Here is a 22,220-nt window from a genome sequence, read left to right as displayed (position 1 = left end):
ATTTTGAAACTTCATTGGGTTGGATATATTATCAGGATGCGACAGAAAAAGCATGTGGCAGTATTATCTTTTTGATACATATTTCCTTGACATTTGAATTATCAGTGAATCTATTTTTAATCTTTATTATTTTTCATTGAATGAAGATGCTGTGGGTTTTGTGTTCTTATAGGAATATCAAAAGAGATTTCATTGAAATTTAAAAATAAAACTGTCATTTATTTAATTTAATATATTTTTCTCTATCTTGATACTGTTTCTTTTTATTTTTACTTAGCAACCAAATTTTGTTATTTAGTGATTTTAGTGATATGCTCAATTGTTTACTGATACTCCTTGTATCTTTAATATCACAATAATTAATGTTCATTAAACCAGTCTGAAGCAGTCTTTAAGATCCTGAGGTCTCTTCTGAATTACCAAAGATTAAATTAAGTTCATGTAACTTTAGTATGTTTTAATATGTTCCAAGCCTTTAAAAATACAAAAAAGCATTGAATGGTAATACATATTTTTGCTATTTCCATTATTCCACCAACCAAAATTGCTTATAATTATTGAAAATTAAAAAGAGATTTATTCTAAAAAAGAAGCTTTGGTGTTTTTCCAGGCTTTGAAATCATATAAAGAAGTAAAAAGAATAAAAGCCTCAGACAAATAAACACAGGGGAGAAAATGAGGATTTTAGTTAAAACTTCCTCTCATGCAATTAGACTACTTTCAGGTATATCCCATTAATCTTCTAGATTTATTCACAGATCTGAATCATGTTGTTACAGATTATATATAAGCTGACACTCACTTCAAGACTCATATCATAGACATGGACCTTATTCTTAAGCAGGTCACAATCCAGATAGGGAATAAGATGTTACAAGAAGTTGAAATTCTGTGCATTTTTTTGAGAGATTACTTTTTGTACATGTGTACTGAAGAAAAAAATGGCATATGTGGTTATTTTAGCATTTCTTTAAATTTGGGCTCTAAGTTTAAAATCAGAACTTCATTTAAAAATATTGATGTGAAAAAGTGTTGAAGTTGACTTTATAATGTAGTTTAGTATATATTGAAAAAATAATTCCAAAGAAAAATATGCTTTTGTTGTTCTTTTTTATTGAGATACTTTGAGAATATGAAACACTAAATTTAGAACAATAATGAGAAAACGCTTTATTTTTTAACTTTTCAGTGTTTTTTTCAGGTAAATCAGAAGACTGAAGCACGGCACATACTCACCTTAGTCCATAAACACTTCTGTACTAGACTTTGTAAGTCTGATATGCCTCAAGTTCATATGTCATCTGATCTAACTATTCATTTAAAATCTCTCATTTTATTTTCTGGTAAGAATTATTTATTTACTGGTTAGGATAGGTATAACGTAGATCCTTTTTTCCAAATAGATTCCTTTTGATTTTTGAGTAAAAACAAGTTACCATTTACTCAACAAATCCTTATTGAGCTTGGTTGCGAGATATTCCACTGAATGTAGTGGGGGCGTTCAAAGATATATAAGTCTAGTCCTTTTTCTCAAAAGATTAAACAGTGTTAGGGGAACTAAGACAAGAGTTCAAATAGCTATAATGCACAGTATCTGAAAAGCACCAAAAGAGTATATAGATAAAGTACCATAGCCATTCATATGAGGAAGGGAGAATTCCATCTGTTTTGCATTAAAATGCATCTTTACTCGTTTTAAAAATACTATCACTGAACATGAAGCCCAAATATATTACTCTAACAGAAAGCGAAAGTATTGACTAGACCATTTTATAATCTTTTTTGTTCTTTGAATAACCTGATTCTAAGCTGATTTTTTTTTGGTGGGGGGCAGTGGTGCATGGTCCAGGAATCAAACCTGGGTCTCCTGCACTAAGCAGATTTTAATTCATGTGTTAAAACCATCTCAATAATTTATTTGAAAAGTCCACAACTAACTAAAATGTTAGAAAGACATTATAGTTGCATTCACTCTAATTATAAGGTTGGAAAGACATTTGTCCATTTATTTAACATGTACTTCTTATGTGTCAGGCTTTGAGCTAGGAAATACAAAGTCAAGTAACTCAATTACTGCCCTTGAACAGCTTATATCTTTTGTGGGAGAGAAATAGATTAAGTGATTATAATATAGTGTACTTTGGTTTTCTGATCTATAAAATAATGAGAAAAAAATGTAAAATAATAATAGAAATTCATCCCATAGGTGAGTTAAAAATTTTTTTTTATTAGAGCACATATTTACAGAAAAATCATGCAAAAAGTACAGAGTCCCTATATTCTAACCTCATGCTCAGGGTTTTTCCTATTTTGCGTAAGTGTGGTACCTTTATTAATTAATTTTTAATTAATTAAAAATTATTATAATTATATTACTAACTCTGGTCCATGGTTTACATTGGGATTCACTCTTTGTGCTGTGCATTTTTTTTTTTTTTTTTTTTTTTTTTTTTTTTTAGTTTTTATTGTAGTAACATATATATAACAAATTATGTCATTTTATTTACTTTCAAATATACAACTTAGTGTTAATTACATTCCCAATTGCTACCATTATTAGGTGGATTTATTTTTTCTTTTCTTTTTTTTAATTTCTTCTTTTTTAGGTGGATTTTATTTATTTTAATTTATCGTTACTTTTTTGCATTTGCCTTTTAGATCCTTTAGGAGGTGAAACAGTAGAGTTACAAATAAAAAGTACAATAGTACTAGTATTTATGTTTACCTATGTAATATAAAGCTATAGATTTTTACTTTTCTTATGTGGCTTTTGTTATTTGTCTAGCTACTTTCCTTTCAATCTGCAGAACTTCCTTCAGCACTTCTTGTAGGGCTGGTCTAGTGGGGCTGACTCTCAGCTTTTGCATATCTTGGAATGTCTTAATTCTTCCAGAGGTTTTGAAAGACTGTTTTTGCTGGACACAGAATTCTTGGTTGGCAATTTTTTTGTGTTTGTTTTCAACACTTTAAATATGTCTTCCTACTGCCTTTTGCATGTATGGTTTCTTATGAGAAATTGGTACTTAATCTTATTTAAGCTCCCATGTCTGTTATGTGTTGCTTCTCTCTTGCAGCTTTCAGGATTCTCTCTTTATCTTTGGCATTCAAAAGTTTGATTATAATAAGGCACAGTATGGCTCTGTTTGGGTTTATCCTTTTTGGAGTTCGTTGAGCATCTTGGAAGTATATATTCATGACTTTAGTTAAATTTGGGAAGTTTTCAGCCATTATTTCCTTGGCCCCTTTTTCTCTTTCTGGGACTCCCACAATGCATATTTTAGTATGCTTGTTGGTGTCTCAGAGGTTCCTCAGGCTGTGTTTACTTTTCTTCATTCTTCCTTCTTTTTAGACTGGATGATTTCAATTGTCTTCAAGTTCGCTGAAGACAGCTCCAATCTACTGTTAAATCCCTCTAGGGAGCTTTTAATTTCTGCTACTGTTTTTCAGTTCTGTTTGGTTCCTTTTCATAATTTCCATCTCTCTATTGATATTCTCTATGTGTTCCTCTGTCCTTTTCTGGATTTCTGTTAATTTTTGTCAGTTTCCTTTTAGCTCTGTGAGCATATTTAGTTCTGTTTTTCAAACAGTCTCTCTGGAATGTCCCAGGCCTGGCTCTCCTGATTTATGATTTCTAATGCTTTAATCTTCTCCTTTGCCTGGGTCATAGCTTCCCGTTTCATTATGTGTTTTGTAATCTTTTACTGAAACTTGAACATTATAATATTTTGGTGTGTTATCACTGGAATTAAGACTCTAAGTCATCTGTTCCTTAAGCTTCTATTCAGCTAGTGTTATGACAGAGCTTTCCTTGAATGCTGGGAGCTAACACAAGAAAAGAAGGAAAAAACCATCTTTCCCAGTCCTTGCATATTGACCTGCGCTAGTATTAACTACAGAGTTTATCCACATAATGAGAATAGCTCCAGGCCATAGCGTAGGGGCATAGCATAGGGGCATCCCTGATCCTTTCTGCATATGCATCTTGTCTTGGACATGTGCTTGTGACCCTAGAAATTCCCGTTTAAACGGTTCTTCTGAATGTCCCCTCTTCCTAGGAAACAGATTCTTCATGGTCCCACGCACTGTATTGTGTGTCCTTCGGCCAGCAATCTCTCGCTGCAGTCAGTACGACTCAGTTGGTCTGCCGCAGTGTTCTGTAGGAGAGCTCAGTGAGCTGCCTTCTACGTGTAGGGCAGGTTCTGGGACAGCAAATCCCTTAGGCCAGCACCAGACAGATTGGGCCAGACATATGCTTCCAGTATGTGCGTGAGGCTTATTCTGCTCCTTCCATAACCAGAACCAGGGATCCACAGTGGGTATGTGGACCAGCTTTGCACTGAGCTGGTGAGGGGATGGGGGAGGGGCCAGCCAGGGTGCCATGAAATACTACTGCTTTTAAGTAGCCTTATTCATGATTTGGTGTTTGCCCTGTTACTGTAGTCCTTTACTGTTTTCTGGAGCTTTGAAAAAGATGTTTCTGCCAGGTCTTGCTGGTTGTTCAAAGCTTCCGTGGGGGGGTGGGGCCATTACGTAGATTTTTAATAGCAGGCATTTGAATCATAAAATATTAAATGGGAGGGACCTTAGAGATTATCTAATTCAAGTGAAGTTTGTTTTTAGTTGTTTTTTCATAATAGTTGAGGAGGCTAATATTTAATAGAATCAGTAACTTGCTTAAGGACTATGTTTGTTGGTGTCAGAACCTGTACTTGGAACTGAAAACTTTTAATTCCTAATCTTTTCTTTTTAAATCTCACTGAACTCCTGCATATAGTTTCCATTGTGAGACTTGATGTTTTTAAAAATCTGGTACTGTCTTTTAGTTAAATAAAGAACAAGCAATTGTTTATTTGGAAAAGGTTTATACAGTTTTTTCTTATACATTTCTTTATTTTTCTGATTTTCTACAGCGAACATGCATTACTTTAAACTCAGAAAAAAAGCAGTTTTGAAAGTTCGATGGAATAAAAAATATATATGAGTGTTTCCTCTTAGAACTCATGCTTATTTGAATGCCTCCCCCACCATCTATTAATTTGCAGGCACTTCCACATTTCAGATTCTTTGTAAATCTGATTTCTATGGTTATGTGTATTTATTTCATCTATTGTACCAGAATTTAGCTCTCTTTCTGCTGCAGGCCTATATACTTTTCACTCAAATAATGAACTTTAGTGGACATTATTAAATAAAGACATTTAGTCCACATTTCTGAAAATAACCTTGATATGAAGCCCTCTAAATAGTATTACTGGACCTTCCAATCTTAGAATTCGATGGTATCCTCACTTCTTTGCTTTCTTTCTCAAAGACTGTATTTTCTTAAATTATTTAGCTTAGTAAGTAGTTTTTTTAAAAATGTGCATTGAAATACCATGAATTTGAGAGAGATTTACAGATATTTACATTATATCTTTTATCCTTCAGCTGGCTACATTGAGAGACCTCAGCTGATTCGAGCAAAAGTGCCAATTGTGAAGTTCAGGGATAAAGTCAGGTAAGTAATTACTGAACTTTTATTTTTTATTTTCTTTAATATCATTTTTTTGGGGGGGTGCATGGTCCAGGAATCGAACCCGGGTCTTCCACATGGGAGGCTGGCATTCTAACCTCTGAACTACCTTTGCACCCTTTAGCATCATTTTTGGATATTTATGTGATGTAGATAAATTGAGAAATATATGCCATAGCTTCTCTGTATCCGTTTTTAAAAATCACTTGATTTGGTCTTTGAAATGACCTTTCTTTTTTTTTTTAGCAGTTTTTTAGTTCCTATACTTAAAAAAAAAAACTTTTTACTGTAGTATCATATATGCAGTTGAAAATTTCCCATTTTAACCACTCTCAAATGTACATTTTAGTAGAATTACATTCACAATATTGTGCTACTATCACCATGTCTCTTTTTTTAATAGCTATATAATATTCCTTTACAAAGATATACCATAATTAATTCATCTGTCATCTCTGGGATTTCCCCTGCCCTTCCCAATTTTTGCATGGTATAAGTATTGTAATAGATATCTTTTTATATAGCAGCATTTTACCATATGGGATTTTGTCTGTAGAGTATCCTAGAGATGGAAGTGCTGGTTTAAGGGATATATAAGTTTTGAAAATTTTAATAAATGTTGGTAAGTTACCTATGTAATACTGTATATTTCATCTGCAGTGAGTAAGATTGCTGATTTTCTACACCCTCTTCAGCACAATGCCTTATCAAATTTTTTGATCTTTGCCAAAAACCAAGGTGATATCACCATAGTTTTAATTTACATTATCTTTTTTTTTTTTTTTTAAAGAGGGAGGAAGGGAAGGAAAGACAGAGAGAAGGAAGGAAGGAAGGAAGAAAGGGAAACATCTTTAAACATTTTCTTGTTTTATTGTATTTTGTTTGTTTGTTTGTTTTTTACATGGGCTGGGGCCGGGAATCGAACCGAGGTCCTCCGGCATGGCAGGCAAGCACTTTGCCCGCTGAGCCACCGCGGCCCACCCTACATTATCTTTTTAAGGAAGACAGTGAGCATCTTTTCATATGCTATTTGTAGATCCATTTCTGTGAATAGTCTCTCAATAGCACTTGACTGTTTTTTTCCCAGATTTTTTTATATAGATTTATAGGCACTATTTATATATTAATTATTGAACATTTTGTGATGTGAGTTAAAATAAGTTACATTTTTTTCCAGTTTCTGGTTTATCTTTTAATTTTGGTTAAGGTGTTTGTTTTGCTGTGTACATTTTTTATACAGTAAATTTTATCCAGTTTTTTTTTATCACTTCCATGCATATATATTTTACATAGAGGCCTTTCCTACTCAGATTAGATATTTTAAAAATCTCATGTTTTATCCTAGAAAGTTTGTGGACTAATATTTTACATTCAAATGTTTGGTATGAAGATATATTTTGCTATATTAAGGGATATATAAATCCAAGTTTGTCTTTTCAGTATGGCTATCTAGTTGTCTTCACACCATCTAAAAAGAAGTCCATCATTTATCCTTTTATTTGAAATGGTGTCTTTATCATAAACTAACTGTAAAATACTGTTAAATCTATATTTGGACTTTCTGTTATGTTCTGTTGATCTGTGTGTCTGTTCATGTGACAGTATTTTATGGTTTCAAATATTTTAACTATAAATATGTTAATAGCTGTTAGGTCTAATTTCCATTCATTAGTCTTCATTTTCAGAGTTATTTTTGACAAAATGTATTTATTTATTTTTAATATGAACTTTTGAATAGTTCCAAAAAGTCTTGGCATTTTTTTATGATGTTCTACCATTTATAGTTCATTTGAATAGAATTGGTACCATTTTGAAGTTGAGTTTTCTCCAAGAAGAGAGAATATATTTTACATTTTCTTGAGTCTGTATTTCTGTGAGTCCAGTGGAAACCAAAGTGGAGATGAAAATAAGCCTTCACAGTTTGCTCATTTTCAGCTTCTAGAGGCTGCCTGAGTTCCTTGGCATATGGCTTCTTTCTCCATCTTCAAAATGCTTCATTCCAATCTTTGCTTCTGTTTTCACATTGCTTTCTCTGAAATGACCTTTTTTATAGTATGAGCATTTCTTCATGCTTAACTGTACATATTTATTCTGCTTTAGATTTTGACAGAGACTTTTTCCAATATAAATAATGTATATATATTTATATTTTAGATTTTTAAATGACTTAGAATCTTTTTGCATCTTTTCTGTTTCACTAAAAACAAAAAATAAGTTGTAAGAAAAGGATATTGTTACACATAAAAAGGTCTGTATTTTTTTCTGGTTTTATACCTGTATTGTGGCACAAATTCTTCTTTAAAGCTAACCCAGACGGTGGTTAGAATGGGTGATAAGGAAAGTCATCTGTTCTGTTCCATGCCCATATGATTGACTAGCTTTATTTAGCGCCACTTCTCTGGACTTTATCTTTTATTCCGGAGAGCATTTGTTTCATGTGTGTGATTGCTTATAATAGTATCTAATGAGAGTGGATATTTTGATATGTTGTTTCATCTTTGTTTATAAAGGATGAATTTATTTGTTAGTTTCTAAGATTATATGAAGTTTACAGTCTAAAATTATGTATTTATGTATTTCGAAGACAATTTCATTATTTTCTTTGCTTTTTGCACACATTTACAAGTTTTACTCTGATGCAGTGGGGAAAGTGTTGGTGTTAATGAAAAGTTTAATTACATATCCCGAAGTGCAAGAAAACTGAGAGTTCTAGTATTTGTGAACTGTATTTGTGGAAGTAGTAGAATCTTTAAATCAACCTACTATTATTATATGTAACAAATATAATTGTATACATAGTATTTCTTTGAGCAAAAGTAATAGGAACCCGGGTAACTGATGTCATCATCATACTCATTTTATGAATGTATATCTAAATAAGGTAAGAAATTACATAATTCAGGGCTGTTTATCAGTGAAACTACTTGTTCATGAAAGGTTAGACCAGTGTGCTTAACTTAGAATTCTCTGTTGTTCTTTCTAAACTTCATTTTACTTTCCGTAAAGTCTCTGGACACCATTGATGGATATAATGTTAATTTGGGAAATTAAGAAATATTTCACAAAGTGCTTTTCATGGATTTTTATAAGTAATATTACTTGTTCATTATCTAAATAACCCACAGTTTATATTAAAATGGTTTCTGTAACATTTAGTGTAATAAACTATGTTCTAACACTTGAAAAAGCTATTTCTTAGACCTGAGTTAGAACATATGCTTGGTATGTGAAATTTTCCAAGTCAGTTATATACTGTTTCATGTATTCAAGTAATTGATCCTCCTCTCTATTAATAAAGTTATTGTGTACATGATCTTGTCCAACATAGTAAACTCATCCATTTCTGAACAGATTTTTAACTTCGTTCTTAAAAGGCAGATTATATCCCTATATACCTTATAATAGAGTTAGCTCTTACCCTTTGGAAATGTAATGTGTTCTCAAGGACATATTTTAATGGATGGAATTTGATGTATATTTATACCAGTAGTTTTGTTGTAAATATAGTCATGATTAAACTATTTTTCATTTTAATGAAAGATACATATAATACATAGAATAATAGATAAAAATGAAAAGTATCAAAGTGTATTTACACTTATTCTATTTCAAAATTTAGGCTTGTTCATATATTCTAATAGCCTGAGTTAGCTCTTTTTTGTAATATCTGAGTATAAATGTCTTGATTGATTGGTTAAAAAGTATTTGCTAACGTTTTCTGAAAAGAGATAAGATCATGATACATCAGGTTTTTTCTAGCCCAGTTTTACAAAAATAATACTGAAATTATTTCTATATTTTTTTTAAAAAAACAAACCTTTAGATATATGTCTGACTTAAACTTTCCCCTCCAGTCATCCAAACATTCAACTAGACTATAAATATTCATTGAATTTCTACCAAGTATATAATATCAGAGTTTTCTAAAACACAATTTAGATAAAAATAAACATAAAATTATGTTTATAATTTTATAAAAAACATAAAGTTAAAAATTATAACTTTTTTTTAGTTATAAAAAAGTTATAAAAAAGTTTTTAAAAATGTATAGTTTTGCTTTTCTTTGCATATATATGTTATATTTTACAACAAAAAATGGTTAAAAAAACTATAGGCAGTTATAGTAATATTAGATAAATTCCTGAAATCAAAAATTTGAAAATATTTAGTAACGTAGCTCACTAATATAGCAAAGTTGATATTTGTAGCTTATTTTGCAGAATGCACACAGTTTTGATAGTTAATTAAATGGTATTTAAGATAGTGTTTAATATTTAGAATTCAAGAAACTGAAAAAAATATAGTTTTGATCATAAGTATATCAATAGTTTTTTTTATATTTAAGATTATACAAGCTTAATTCTTCTCATTAAAAACCATAAAAAAACTATTCATATGCATATGTTTATTTTAAAAGCTAAAATTGAAATCATACATTTTTTGCTTAATCATATATCATGAGCACTTGTTTATATCATTACACATTTCTCTACAGCATAATTTTTATTTGGCTTTGTAGTATTTTATTGCGTGAATATACCTCATTAACTTAGAATTATTCCTTTATGTTTGATCATTTGGTTTGTTTCTGGTTGTTAGTTACTGTAAGTGAACATTTTTGTGCATAGCATTTTTTCATATTTAGAACTATCATAGTTATGGTTAAAGTTGTGACAAATGGGATATTTCTTTGAAAGCAAAGATATCATGAAAATCACAATTTAAATAAGTATGTCAATTAGAATGGAATCTACAAAGAATGACTAAACACATAAATAAAAGGAAGGATTCTCAATATATATTCAGTTCCAATTATATCCATATATCCATATACTATGAGGTCCAACTTTTGTACACTGGATTTTTCTATGACAAGAGTGCCTAAAACTAAAACTTATCAAAAGTTCTTTCTGTAGCTTTTAATCATAAAATTTGGAATTTATCATTTCAGCTTTTTTTTTGTTTGGGGACATGTGCATAGCATTTTTTCATATTTAGGGTAGTTTCTTAGTATTTCTAAAAGTAGAATTCTAAATTACATGCTCTGAATTCATATTTTTGGGAAAATTTTTAAATGAAGACTAGTTTCCTGCTAAGTGCTTTTTTTCCCTCTCTGCTTTTTTTCCCTCTCTCTGTTATATGTGAAGGAAGTGAAAACTGGTTTCAATGTGAGACTTACACAAACACAATTTAAAAATGTAACTCTGTTGTTACCATAATATCCCAAATCCAAATATATATGTTATCTGAGATGTTAACACTACCGTCTGTTTCCATTAATGTCCAAGGATAATTGAGAGATCATAAGATTTCTTTCATGTCCCCAAACAAAAAAAAAGCTGAAATGATAAATTCCAAATTTTATGATTAAAAGCTACAGAAAGAACTTTTGATAAGTTTTAGTTTTAGGCACTCTTGTCATAGAAAAATCCAGTGTACAAAAGTTGGACCTCATAGTATATGGATATATGGATATAATTGGAACTGAATATATATTGAGAATCCTTCCTTTTATTTATGTGTTTAGTCATTCTTTGTAGATTCCATTCTAATTGACATACTTATTTAAATTGTGATTTTCATGATATCTTTGCTTTCAAAGAAATATCCCATTTGTCACAACTTTAACCATAACTATGATAGTTCTTCTGAGACTTCAGTAGTTAAATTTGGCATAATATTATAGTTTACCAGCCATTTTGGAGGGAGCATTATGTGTAGACAGAGCCTTTATTTTTTTGCCTGTGTTGTATTTCACTTCTTATTCCCATTATCTCAAAGTAGATAATTCTGTATTTCCAAATTAATGAAAATACGTAACTTAGTAGAATAACTTGCCCAAAAATGTTTTTGGTCACATAATTTTGTTTATATGGAAACGATTACAAGATTAAAAAATTTCCTTTTCCAGGTCATTTGGAGTATTATGAATCTTTCAACAGCAATCCTATTTTATATTGTTAATATACCCAAATCATATTAAAATGACATACTGAATAACTATTCATTCTTATTTCTTTATTGCCTCATTTGTCTAAAACACAGCTCTTTGAACTGTGGCCCCATGCACATCATTGGATGGATAAGTATTAATATATATAGTTACTGAGGAGTAACTTGTACTTGAGCTAAAGGTCTTTTTTTCTCTTTAAATAGTTGTGTGGAGTTCGATTTGAATGTAAACAATATTGTTGGAATAAGAAACACATTCCTTCTCAGAACTTATGCATACCGTAAGTTTTTGGCTTATTTCTAAATAATCATCAGTTTCTCTAGTTTCCCTTCATTCCTTACTTTAAAGGTGTTTGTAGTAATAGTGATATCTACTTAGGTGTGTTGAAGGAATGTGTCTTAATTTCTTATTTGCATAATATAGTGCTACCTTAAAGTAATACCACCAGAGTCATGGGTAAATCAAATGAATTTCAATAATTGGTAATTTTTAAAAGTTAACTAAGGTAAGTTGTAGAAGTAAGACACATTTATGGTAAATACAGATTTATTTAATACACAGGGAGGCAGCCTGCTTTTTGTATTGGCATGGAGTTGGGAAATTATGTAAACTTTCAGTGTAACTGTAATACCTGCTTATCATTTTTAAGTTTTAATTTTACTTTCAGTTGAAAATCGAGTTCGTCCATTAGTACTGGTGATTAAGAAGTGGGCGAATCACCATGAAATAAATGATGCCAGTCGTGGTACTTTAAGCAGCTATAGTCTTGTATTGATGGTTTTGCACTATTTACAAAGTAAGTATTATGATCATTTTTCTCCCAATCTTAAAAAATGAAATGCAGTTAAACTTCATCATGGTCTCTTCCCTGTTTGACCCTGTCTTCAAATAGCATTATTTTTAAAAGTTCTTTCTAAGGCCTGTAAAAAACATGTTTCTCGTATTGTTCTTTGAACAAATGTTTTTAAAATGTTATTTACTGGAAAACATTAAAAGAAGCATCAATGTATTTTTTATTTCAGACAATTTTTCCATATTCATTTTTGTATTAAAAAAGCTTTCATCATTTATTGCTGATCCGCTCTCTTAAGGCAGCCAAATGTTTAGAAGGCTTATAAAAATAAGCTCAAGCACCATTCATCATGTTTTTTATTTTTCCTTTTCATTTGAGATAGGCATTAAATGATTTTCTGTTAGTCAAAGAAGAGTTTAATCCCCTTCACGGCCAGGATAATTTAGCATTTGATTCTATGGTGAGCCACTCTCTCCTACCGGATTTTATAGGACTGTTGTATAAAGATGTCCCCCAGTGTTTAAATCAATCCAGTTAGCCTTTGTTTTTAGGCCATTCAGATAAAAAGTCATACTTTTGTTCCATGTACTATGGGCAACAATGAGAAGTGGATATTTGTAATTGTGCTATTTGTAAGATAGATCTTTCAGAATTTTTATAAGTATTGAAAATTCCATAGAAGTATAGGACAGGCTGACCAGATCTGATTACGACTTTTACTTCTAATAGATACTTTATTCTTAATAATCTGTGTACAAGGGAGCCAAGAATGGGGATGAGGGCTTGTAATTCTGTATAGCTTAATGTAATGCCCAAATAAATCCCAAAGTATGTTGAGCAGATAATAAAAAATATTGGCAAACTCTCTTGAGGAATGGGAGAGAAAAATATGGAACTATTAAACTTTACCACTGGGGAAACCCCTGATACTGTCTCAAATATTAGGGACTCCCAAGTCAATAGGCCAAGCCCTTGATCTTGAGGCTTGCTGTTATGAAGCTTAGTTATATAGCATGCCTAAGAGTTACTTCCAGAAGACTTCTTTTGTTGCTCAGATGTGGCCTTTCTCTCTAAGCCTAACTGCACAAGTGAAATCATTATCCTCCTTCCTAGTGGGACATGACATCCAGGATTGAAAGTCTCCCTGGCAATGTGGGATTTGACTCCCAGGAATGAGCCTGACCCTGGCACTGTGGGATCGCTTATGCCTTCCTGACCAAAAGGGGGAAAAGAATTGGAATAAATAAGGTATCAGTGGCTGAGAGAGTTCAAATAGAGTCTAGAAGCTACATTGGAGGCTACTCTTACACGTACTTCTGCTGCATATTGCTACTACTTAATCATAGTTTGCCAAACCCCAGCCAAAACCATTCTTGCAAACCTGAAGAATATCTAGGGCTTTATCTGGGATTCTACAAAGTTTGTATGTACTATGGTTACTTTCCAGAAACCTACAACTTCCAAATGAGTTCCTAGGCCAGATAAATTCTGAAACTCAGAGGGTCCTGCCTCTCTAAGAACATCAGCTAGTTCCATCCTTCTATCCCATATTATTGGCAGTCCTTTCCAACATGAAAAAGTTAGAATGGGCATAGCCTAAATATCCCTAAAGATTGGAAGAAAGATCAAAGGAGAAGGGGAGTTATAACAGAGAAGTGAGGATTTAACAGATGAGTATGATTGTTCATTATATTGATATTTCTTTGTCTCTAGTAAAAACCTGAAATTGTGAAACTGTAATCCATATCAAATTCTGAAAACTGTTCTATAACTAATTGTTGTGGTGTGCTTTGAAATGTGTTGCTTTTTTGTATATATGCTATTTTTTACAGTTTTAAAAAAAACAAACATAAACCTTGTGTACATACAATCCAAGAAATAGTAATTAAAGCATTCTATACATTCTACTTAGCTGGACTCTAAGAGTTGCTAAAGATGGATGCACACTTTGGACCAGGGGTCCAAGATGTTTAATGATTGACTAGCTGAATATATGAATATCTGTTGGCAAGGAGAGCAGGTAAAAGACTTAATGTATATGTAGTAGAAGACCACTTACAAGGATGTTCTTTCTTTGTTCAAATATGTTTGCTTAATGCTAGTGAAGAAGAGCTATTTTAATAGCTGAACGTTTGGTAAATCTTTTTGGCAAGTTTAGGGGTATAAATTTGTGGAGGCCTACCCAGAAAGCCCCTATCTGTGCAGCAGACAAAGTAAAACCTTGTAGAACATTATCTGTTGATCATATACTATAATAAGTTTTTCTTTTTTCTTTTTTGGTCTTATTTTGCTTTTGAGAGAGAAATTTAAAAAGTTGTCTGTGGTCCAAAGTTTTGAAGTTCAAATAAAATGGATATTAGAGCCAGATTCTTCTGGAATAAATGTATATTGCTTTGGAGGAGGAGTAGTAGTAGAAAGATAAATATTTAAAAAATGACTAAGCTCTTTGAGGCTGCTGTCAGGATTCTGTTAATAAATAAGTGCAACAGTATAATAATTGCTTCTCTAATGACCAGTGTTTATAAATCTTTAAAGTTATAAGTCAGAGAATTTACTGAATGATACTCCTCAAGATTTCCTATTTGATTTCTAGAGGCTCTTTTGTCCATTGAAAGACCCTAAACCAGTAGTTAATATTCATTTTTCTCTCCTAGAATTCTAATTAGGGTTCTAGTATGAGATAAAATTTCTTTATTTTAATTCTTTACAGTCTTTTCTTCTTCCTCTGTTTTATTATAATATTAATTTACTAGGGCATTTTAAAAATTCATTTTTATTTTTAATTTTTCATTATTTTTAATTATTAATTTTTCATTTTTTATTGTTAAATATAACATAGATAAACAGAAAAGAAAGATAAAAGCAATGATTTTCAAAATCCATTTAAAAAAATAGTTGCAGAACAGATTTTAGAGTTTGTTATAGGTTACAATTTCACTATTTCAGATTTTTCCTTCTAGCTGCTCTAAAACACTGGAGGCTAGAAGAAATATTTTTTTTCTTTTTGGTAAAAAATAACATATACAAAAAGCAATAAAATTTCAAAGCATATTGCAACAGTTAGTTGTAGAACAGACTTCAGAGCTTGGTATGGGTTACAATTCCACAATTTTAGATTTTTACCTCTAGTTGCTCTTAAGATACTGGAGACTAAAAGAAATATCAATATAATGAATCAACAGTCATACTCATTTGTTAAACCCTACCTTCTTTGTATAAATCCACCATCACTTTTAATCTTTTTCCCGTTCTTTAAGGGTATTGGGGCTATGCCCATTCTAACTTTTTCATGTTGAGAGGGGCTATTAATAATATGGGATGGGGGATAGAAGTAGTTGATGTTCTGGAAAGGCTAGCCCCTCTTCATTTCAGGACTTACCTGGTCCAGGGACCCATTTGGAGGTTGTAGCTTGCATGGAAGCTTTGTAGAATCTTATATAATGCCCTAGGTGTTCTTTAGGATCAGCAGGAATGGTTTTGGTTGGGGTATGGCAAGTTATGGTAGGTAGCAATGTCTAGATGAAGCTTGCCTAAGAGTGACTTCCAGAGTAGCCTCTTGACTCGATTTGAACTCTCAACCATGATACCTTATTTGTTGTACTTCTTTTCTTCCCTTTGGTCAGGATGGCATTGTTGACTCCGCAGTACCAGGGCCAATCTCATCCCTGGGAGTCATTTCCCATGCCACCAGGGACACTTTCACCCCTGGATATTGTATTAGTTAGGGTTCTCTAGAGAAACAGAATCAACAGAGAACACTCGCAAATATAAAATTTATAAAAGTGTCTCACGTGACCTCGGGAATGCAGAGTCCAAAATCTGCAGGGCAGGCTGTGAAGCTGACAGTTCCAGTGGAGGGTCTGGACGAAATCCACAGGGGAGGCTCACCAGCCAAGACAGGAAGAGCCTGTCTTTTCTGAATCCTCCTTAAAAGACTTCCAGTGATCAGATTAAGCATTACTCATTGCAGAAGACACTCCCGTTTGGCTGATATTACCTGACATGGTCATGATTTAATTCTATGAAATGTCCTCCTCATCGCAACAGACAGGCCAGCACTTGCCCAACCAGACAAATAGGTACCACCACTTGGCCAAGTTGACACATGAACCTAACCATGACAGATGTCATGTTCCATGTATGGGAGAGGGCAATGATTTCACTAGCAGAGTTGGGCTTAGACAGAGAAAGGCCACATCTGAGCAACTAAAGAGGTCCTCCAGAAGTAACTCTTAGGCATGCCTATAGGTAGACTAAGCTTCTGTTCTACATACATAAGCTTCGCAAGAGCAAACCTCAAGATCAAGGGCTTGGCCTATTAATTTGGGTGTCCCTAATGTTTAATACAGTATCAGGGGTTTCCCTGATGGTGATGTTTAATAGTTCTGTATTTTTTTCTCCCATTCTCAAGGGACTTTGCCAATACTTTTTGATTATCTGCTTAATATATTCTGGGATTTATTAGGCATTACATCAAGCTATATAGAATTTAAGACCCTTATTCTTACTCTGGGCTCCCTGTGTTTAGATTGTTTAAATGATCTATCCAGACAGGTTGAGTTAGACTAAGTGTGACAGAAAATTTAGGTTCTGGACAAAATAAACCCTTCCTTCTTGGGTCTCAAAGAGTGGATGAAGTTCTAAAATATAGGCAATGCCTTCCTTTTCTCTGTATTCTGAATTACCTTAATCCCTACCTGATCAGCTTCATTTTTATCTCTAAATACCAGGTTATACGTATATAAATTAGCCTCTCAAAACCCAGAAACAGCCGTTACTGCTCTGGACTAAATGTGACTGCTATAAGAGCTTACAATCTAGGCTCCTGTTTTCTTATAAGTATTTTCTAAATGAGACCATACAATAATTGCTCTTTTATTTCTGGCCTATTTTGCTTTACCAAATGTCCCACAGGTTCAGTCACAGTGTTGTATGCCTCACAACTTGGTTCCTTTTAGTAGCTGCACAATATTTGAGCATATGTATAGACCATCGTTTGCCAGTCTACTTCTTAGTCATGTGCATCATGTATAATAAAGTCAACATTCCATCAACACTCAATTTTAGATAATTTCATTGTTCCCATGAGAAAGATAACCAATAAACATACCCTCACCAACTAGAAAATCTAAACATCCTCTTAACTCTTGCCCTTCCCCCCATTATTTACCCCTGGTGTTGCTGTGGTACTGTTGATGTTTTCCTGTTAAACATAGCCCATAGCATGCAATAGCAATTTTCCCCCATACCCTAAACTTATATACTCTTTGTACAAGATTCATATCTTTGCAGTAGTTCATACAAGAACTTATTTATATTTGTACTGTTAACCTGTAGGACACATGGGTCTATACAACCCCTGTCAATCATATTTACCTTCAATGTGGTAATATTACTTTTTAATCCACTGTGAACCACCTTCACTTTTATCTATTCTCTTACAATTAAGTTCAGCCTCATTAGCTAACTGTTCATACATCTCTAGTTTCTGTTTATCTATAGGTCCCCTATATTATAAGCCTTTGATTTTACCTTTAACATGGTCATAAAAGTGGAATCATACAGTATCTGTCCTTTTGTATCTAGCTTATTTCACCCAGCATTATGTCCTCAAGCCTCATCCATCTTGTCATGTGCTTCAAGGCATCATTTCGTCTTACTGCTGCATAATATTCCATTGTGTGTATATACCACATTTTGTTAATCCACTCATTTGTTGGTGGGCATTTGGATTGTTTCCATCTCTTGGCGATTGTGAATAATGCTGCTGTGAATATCGGTGTGCACATGTCTGCTTGTGTCACTGCTTTCAGCTCTTTTGGGTATATACTAAGTAGCAGTATTGCCAGGTCATAGGACAAGTCGATATTTAGTTTCCTAAGGAATTGCCAAACTGTCTTCCATAGTAGCTGTACCACTATTCGTTCCCATCAGCAGTGTATAAGTGTCCAAATTTCTCCACATCCTCTCCAACATTTGTGGTTTCCTGTTTAATAGCAGCCATTCTTCTAGATATGAGGTGGTATCTCACTGTAGTCTTGATCTGCAGCTTCCTTAAAGCTAATGAAAATGAGCATCTTTTCATGTGCTTTTGAGCCAACTGTATTTGTTCTTTGGAGAAATACCTAGTCATATCTTTAGCCCATTTTATAATTGGGTTGTTTGTTCTTTTGTTGTTGACTTGTATAATTTCTTTATATATACAGGATATCAAACCTTTGTGTGATGTGTGATTTCTACTTTTTCCCGTTGTGTTGGCTGCCTCTTCACTTTTTTGACGAAGTCTTTTGAGGCACAAAAGCATTTGATTTTGAGGAGTTCCTATTTATCTATTTTTTGTTGTTTGTGCTTTGGGTATAAAGTTTAGAAATCTACCTCCTATTACTAGGTCTTGAAGATGTTTCTCCACATTTTTTTATAGGAGCTTTATGGTACTAGTTCTTATGTTTTAGGTGTTTTATACACTTTGAGTTAATTTTTGTATAGGATGTAAGGTAAGGGTCCTCTTTCATTCTTTTGACTATTGATATTCAATTCTCCCATGCCCATTTATTGAAAGGACTATTTTTACCCAGTTCAGTGGATTTGGGGACCTTGTCAAAGATCAGTTGACCATAGATTTGGTGGTCTAGTTCTGTGTTCTTGATTCTCTTCCATTGGTCAGTACTTCTGTTTTTGTGCCAATACCATGCTGTTTTGACCACTGTGGCTTTGTAATAAGTTTTAAAATCCAAAAGTGTTAATCCTCCCACTTTGTTCTTTTTTTTAGGATGCTTTTAGCTATTTGGGGTCTCTTTCCCTTCCAGATGAATTTGGTAACTAGCTTTTCCAAGTCTTCAAAGTAGGGTTGTTGGAATTTTGATTGGTACTGCATTGAACTGTAGATGAATTTGTGTAGAATTGACATCTTAACTAAATTTAACCTTCCTATCCATTTATGACAGAGAATATCTTTCCACCTATTTAGATCTTCTTTGGTTTCTTTTAGCAGTGTTATGTAGTTTTCTGTGTACAAGTCATTTATGTCCCTAGTTAAGCTCATTTCTAGATATTTGATTCTTTTAGTTGCTGTTTTGAATGGAATTTTTTTCCTCAATTGCCTCCTCAATTAAATCATTGCTTGTGTATAGAAACATTAGTGATTTTTGCACATTAATTATATATCCCCCCACCTTGCTGAATTTGTTTATTAGCACAAATGACTTTGTTGTAGATTTCTCAGAATTTTCCATGTATTGTATCCAGTCATTTGCAAATAATGAAAAGTTTTTACTTCTTCCTTTTCAATTTGGATGCTTTTTATCTCTTTTTCCTGCCTGATTGCTCTAGCTAGAATTTCTATACAACATTGAATAATAGTGGTGACAGAGGGCATCCTTCTCTTGTTCCCAATCTTAGGGGGAAAGCTTTCTGTCTCTCTCCACTGAGCTTTCAGTCTTATTCCATTGTTTACTAGGGTATTTAATAGGAAAGGAATTCAGAGTTTTAAATAAATTAATTTCCAGTAAGGTTTTCCATTTGGCTTCTATGTTATAAACAAAATTATTAAGAAATCATTCAAGAATGTTAAAGAAACAGATATTTGAAGTTGACTGTGGCTTGAGTTTCCTTGTTGAGTCTTCTAGAATTTTGAGTATTTGAATGTTTCTGGGTAAAAAGTATACCCTTTCTTCCTAAGATGATTCTTAGGAATGAGTGAGTTCCCCCCCCCCCAATATTCAGTCATACACTGAATATCCAGACTATCATGAAATTTTATTTTATTCCAATCTTAAAATTTTTTTTGTTTTTTGCATGGGCAGGCACCGGGAATTGAACCCAGGTCTCTGCCATGGCAAGTGAGAACTCTGCCTGCTGAGCCACCATGGCCCACCCTTTAGAAGTCGTTTTTAAAAGCTTTTGCTAAACAGCAAATTAAAAAGTGAATTGAGTTAAAAATTCTTTATTACTGAATTCATCAAATTATATATAATGCATTTCTAATTCTTAAGTACAAAGTTTATCATAGGGTGGTATATTTGGTCTCTAATTTTAAAGAAATCTTGAAAATGTAAAAATGTATTACTTGTTTTTAACCATTCTAAAGGCATTATATTTTATAGTCATTTCTCATATTGCAAATATTAGACAGTTTGCTTTTCATATTATTCCATTTACATTATAATACTATAAAATTACTGTTAATGCATATAATGATGTTGAAATTGGATAAAGCTATTGAAGGGTGAAGAATGATAATTTAAAAAAATATAGTGTAGCATGACATGATTCCTTTGTCTGAAATTTTATTTAGATTTAGATTTCTTTTAAAAAATACAGTAATGAAGTGGAAGATTTTGTCCTGTTGATCAGTTTCTTAGAACTATCTCCATTTTGGTATTATTGTTGATAGTAGCAGAAATTAAATAATAGACAATTATGATAGAACTGTTGTTCTATCATGATTTAGTATTGTTGGACTGTTCTTGAAAAATTATTGTTTTGGTAGCTATATACCATCTTAACAATGTCCATTCAGTATCTGTACAACAGTCCTTGTCTTGCTTCTTTTGTGTGTGTCTGATTTTGGACTAAATGATATTTATCCCATTATTGACGGCCTGTTATTCTAAAAACATATAAGGAGCATTTGTTTACATAGGAATATATATAGTTCATTAACTAAACCTTAAATTGTCAATTTAGATATATGTTAAATTTAAAATTTTAGGGATCAAGGTTAATTTCACAAAATATACCAAAAAAGTGTTGAATTTTAGCCTAAACCCTTGTAGGAACTAATATCAGTCTCATACCTGGGGTGTGGTTGACAAATTATTGCCTTGCAAAATTAATCATGTGAATCACAGAAGCTTTAAACTTTTTCTTTTTATAGCCCTACCTGAACCCATCCTTCCATCCCTCCAAAAAATTTACCCAGTAAGTGTTTCTTATAAATTATTATAATACATATTATGTCAACTGTATGTAGAAATTATATATACAGTATTCATGTGATTTTAAAAGTAGTATTAGTTACTTTCTATGTAAATGATAACATTTTCTATATAGGGTGAAGCATTGGCCATTAGAACATTTTCAGTGTTTTATATATTTTTTCAGCTGACTCAGATACTGTATTTTGGTATTGGCAAGCATATCTATGGTGGCATGTTTTTTTGCATGGTACTCAAGATTATCACTAATGAGAATTAACTATGCTCAGTTACCGAAGGCCCTTTAGCCTTATTTCAGTTTTCTTCATGCCATTTGTGAGTACAGTCTTATAGCATTTCTTTATGTAGTGAATCAGAATTTTTCCGGCCCAATGTATTTACGCTTTTGAAAAGCAGGAAAAACAAGTTGAACTATTGAGTAACCTTTTTATCTCTCATTTGATTTTGCCAAGTAATATATCAATAGAGTTAATTTTGGTACACTGTTCTTGTGTGCATACTATTAAGGATCCTCTTGAACTTAATTGGAAACATTTGAGAAATGAAGTATGCCTACTGGAAGAAGTTTAATTTGTACTCAGTTTGAGTTTAGAGAAATTTAGGTAATGTACACACTCGTAATCTGTATGAAACCTTTTGTTTCTTTTCCACCTTTCTTGTGTTCTTTTTCCAGTATTCTGTTTCCTTGTTTAATAGTCCTACTATTTCTGTCTTCTTCCATAATCATTCTTGTTCTGTTTTATTCCGAAATAATATTTAAGTTACTTGTTTAGAAAATTTGACCAAACTTCTGAAAGGCACGTACTTTTTAACCTGTTAGTTTCATACACTTATAAAAACTGTTTATTAAACTTAATAGATTGCCATATCACTAAGGAAGCATTATATTCAGTTTGGGTGACCAATTTCAAAGAACTTATTCATTTATTTTACAGCTATCACAAAATACAGTAAATATACTTGATGTGGAATATAAATTAAATATAATTAATCTCTGATAATTGAGGAAAACTGATGTTCTTGCTT

At 32.4% G+C, this 22,220-nt stretch overlaps 1 protein-coding gene across 2 annotated transcripts in view; it reads left to right on the top strand.

Moving 5' to 3' along the window:
* The window catches only part of TENT2 (terminal nucleotidyltransferase 2), a 73,268-nt gene that overhangs the window by 25,720 nt on the left and 25,328 nt on the right, over window positions 1-22,220 (top strand). Inside the window, exons 7-11 of one of the 2 annotated variants that reach the window (XM_077139330.1) lie at window positions 1,202-1,268; window positions 5,428-5,497; window positions 11,669-11,745; window positions 12,133-12,261; window positions 21,134-21,177. In XM_077139330.1, coding sequence (XP_076995445.1) covers window positions 1,202-1,268; window positions 5,428-5,497; window positions 11,669-11,745; window positions 12,133-12,261; window positions 21,134-21,177 — 387 coding nt within the window. Of the gene's footprint in view, window positions 1-1,189; window positions 1,269-5,427; window positions 5,498-11,668; window positions 11,746-12,132; window positions 12,262-21,133; window positions 21,178-22,220 lie in introns of both variants that reach the window. The other variant, XM_077139329.1, reaches the window with a different exon arrangement.

The sequence above is a fragment of the Tamandua tetradactyla genome, chromosome 21 (genome assembly GCF_023851605.1).
Source record: "Tamandua tetradactyla isolate mTamTet1 chromosome 21, mTamTet1.pri, whole genome shotgun sequence".
NCBI classification, from domain to species: Eukaryota; Metazoa; Chordata; class Mammalia; order Pilosa; family Myrmecophagidae; genus Tamandua; species Tamandua tetradactyla.
The sequence above is the reverse complement of the archived record's forward strand: the minus strand, read 5'-3'. Positions and strand labels throughout refer to the sequence as shown.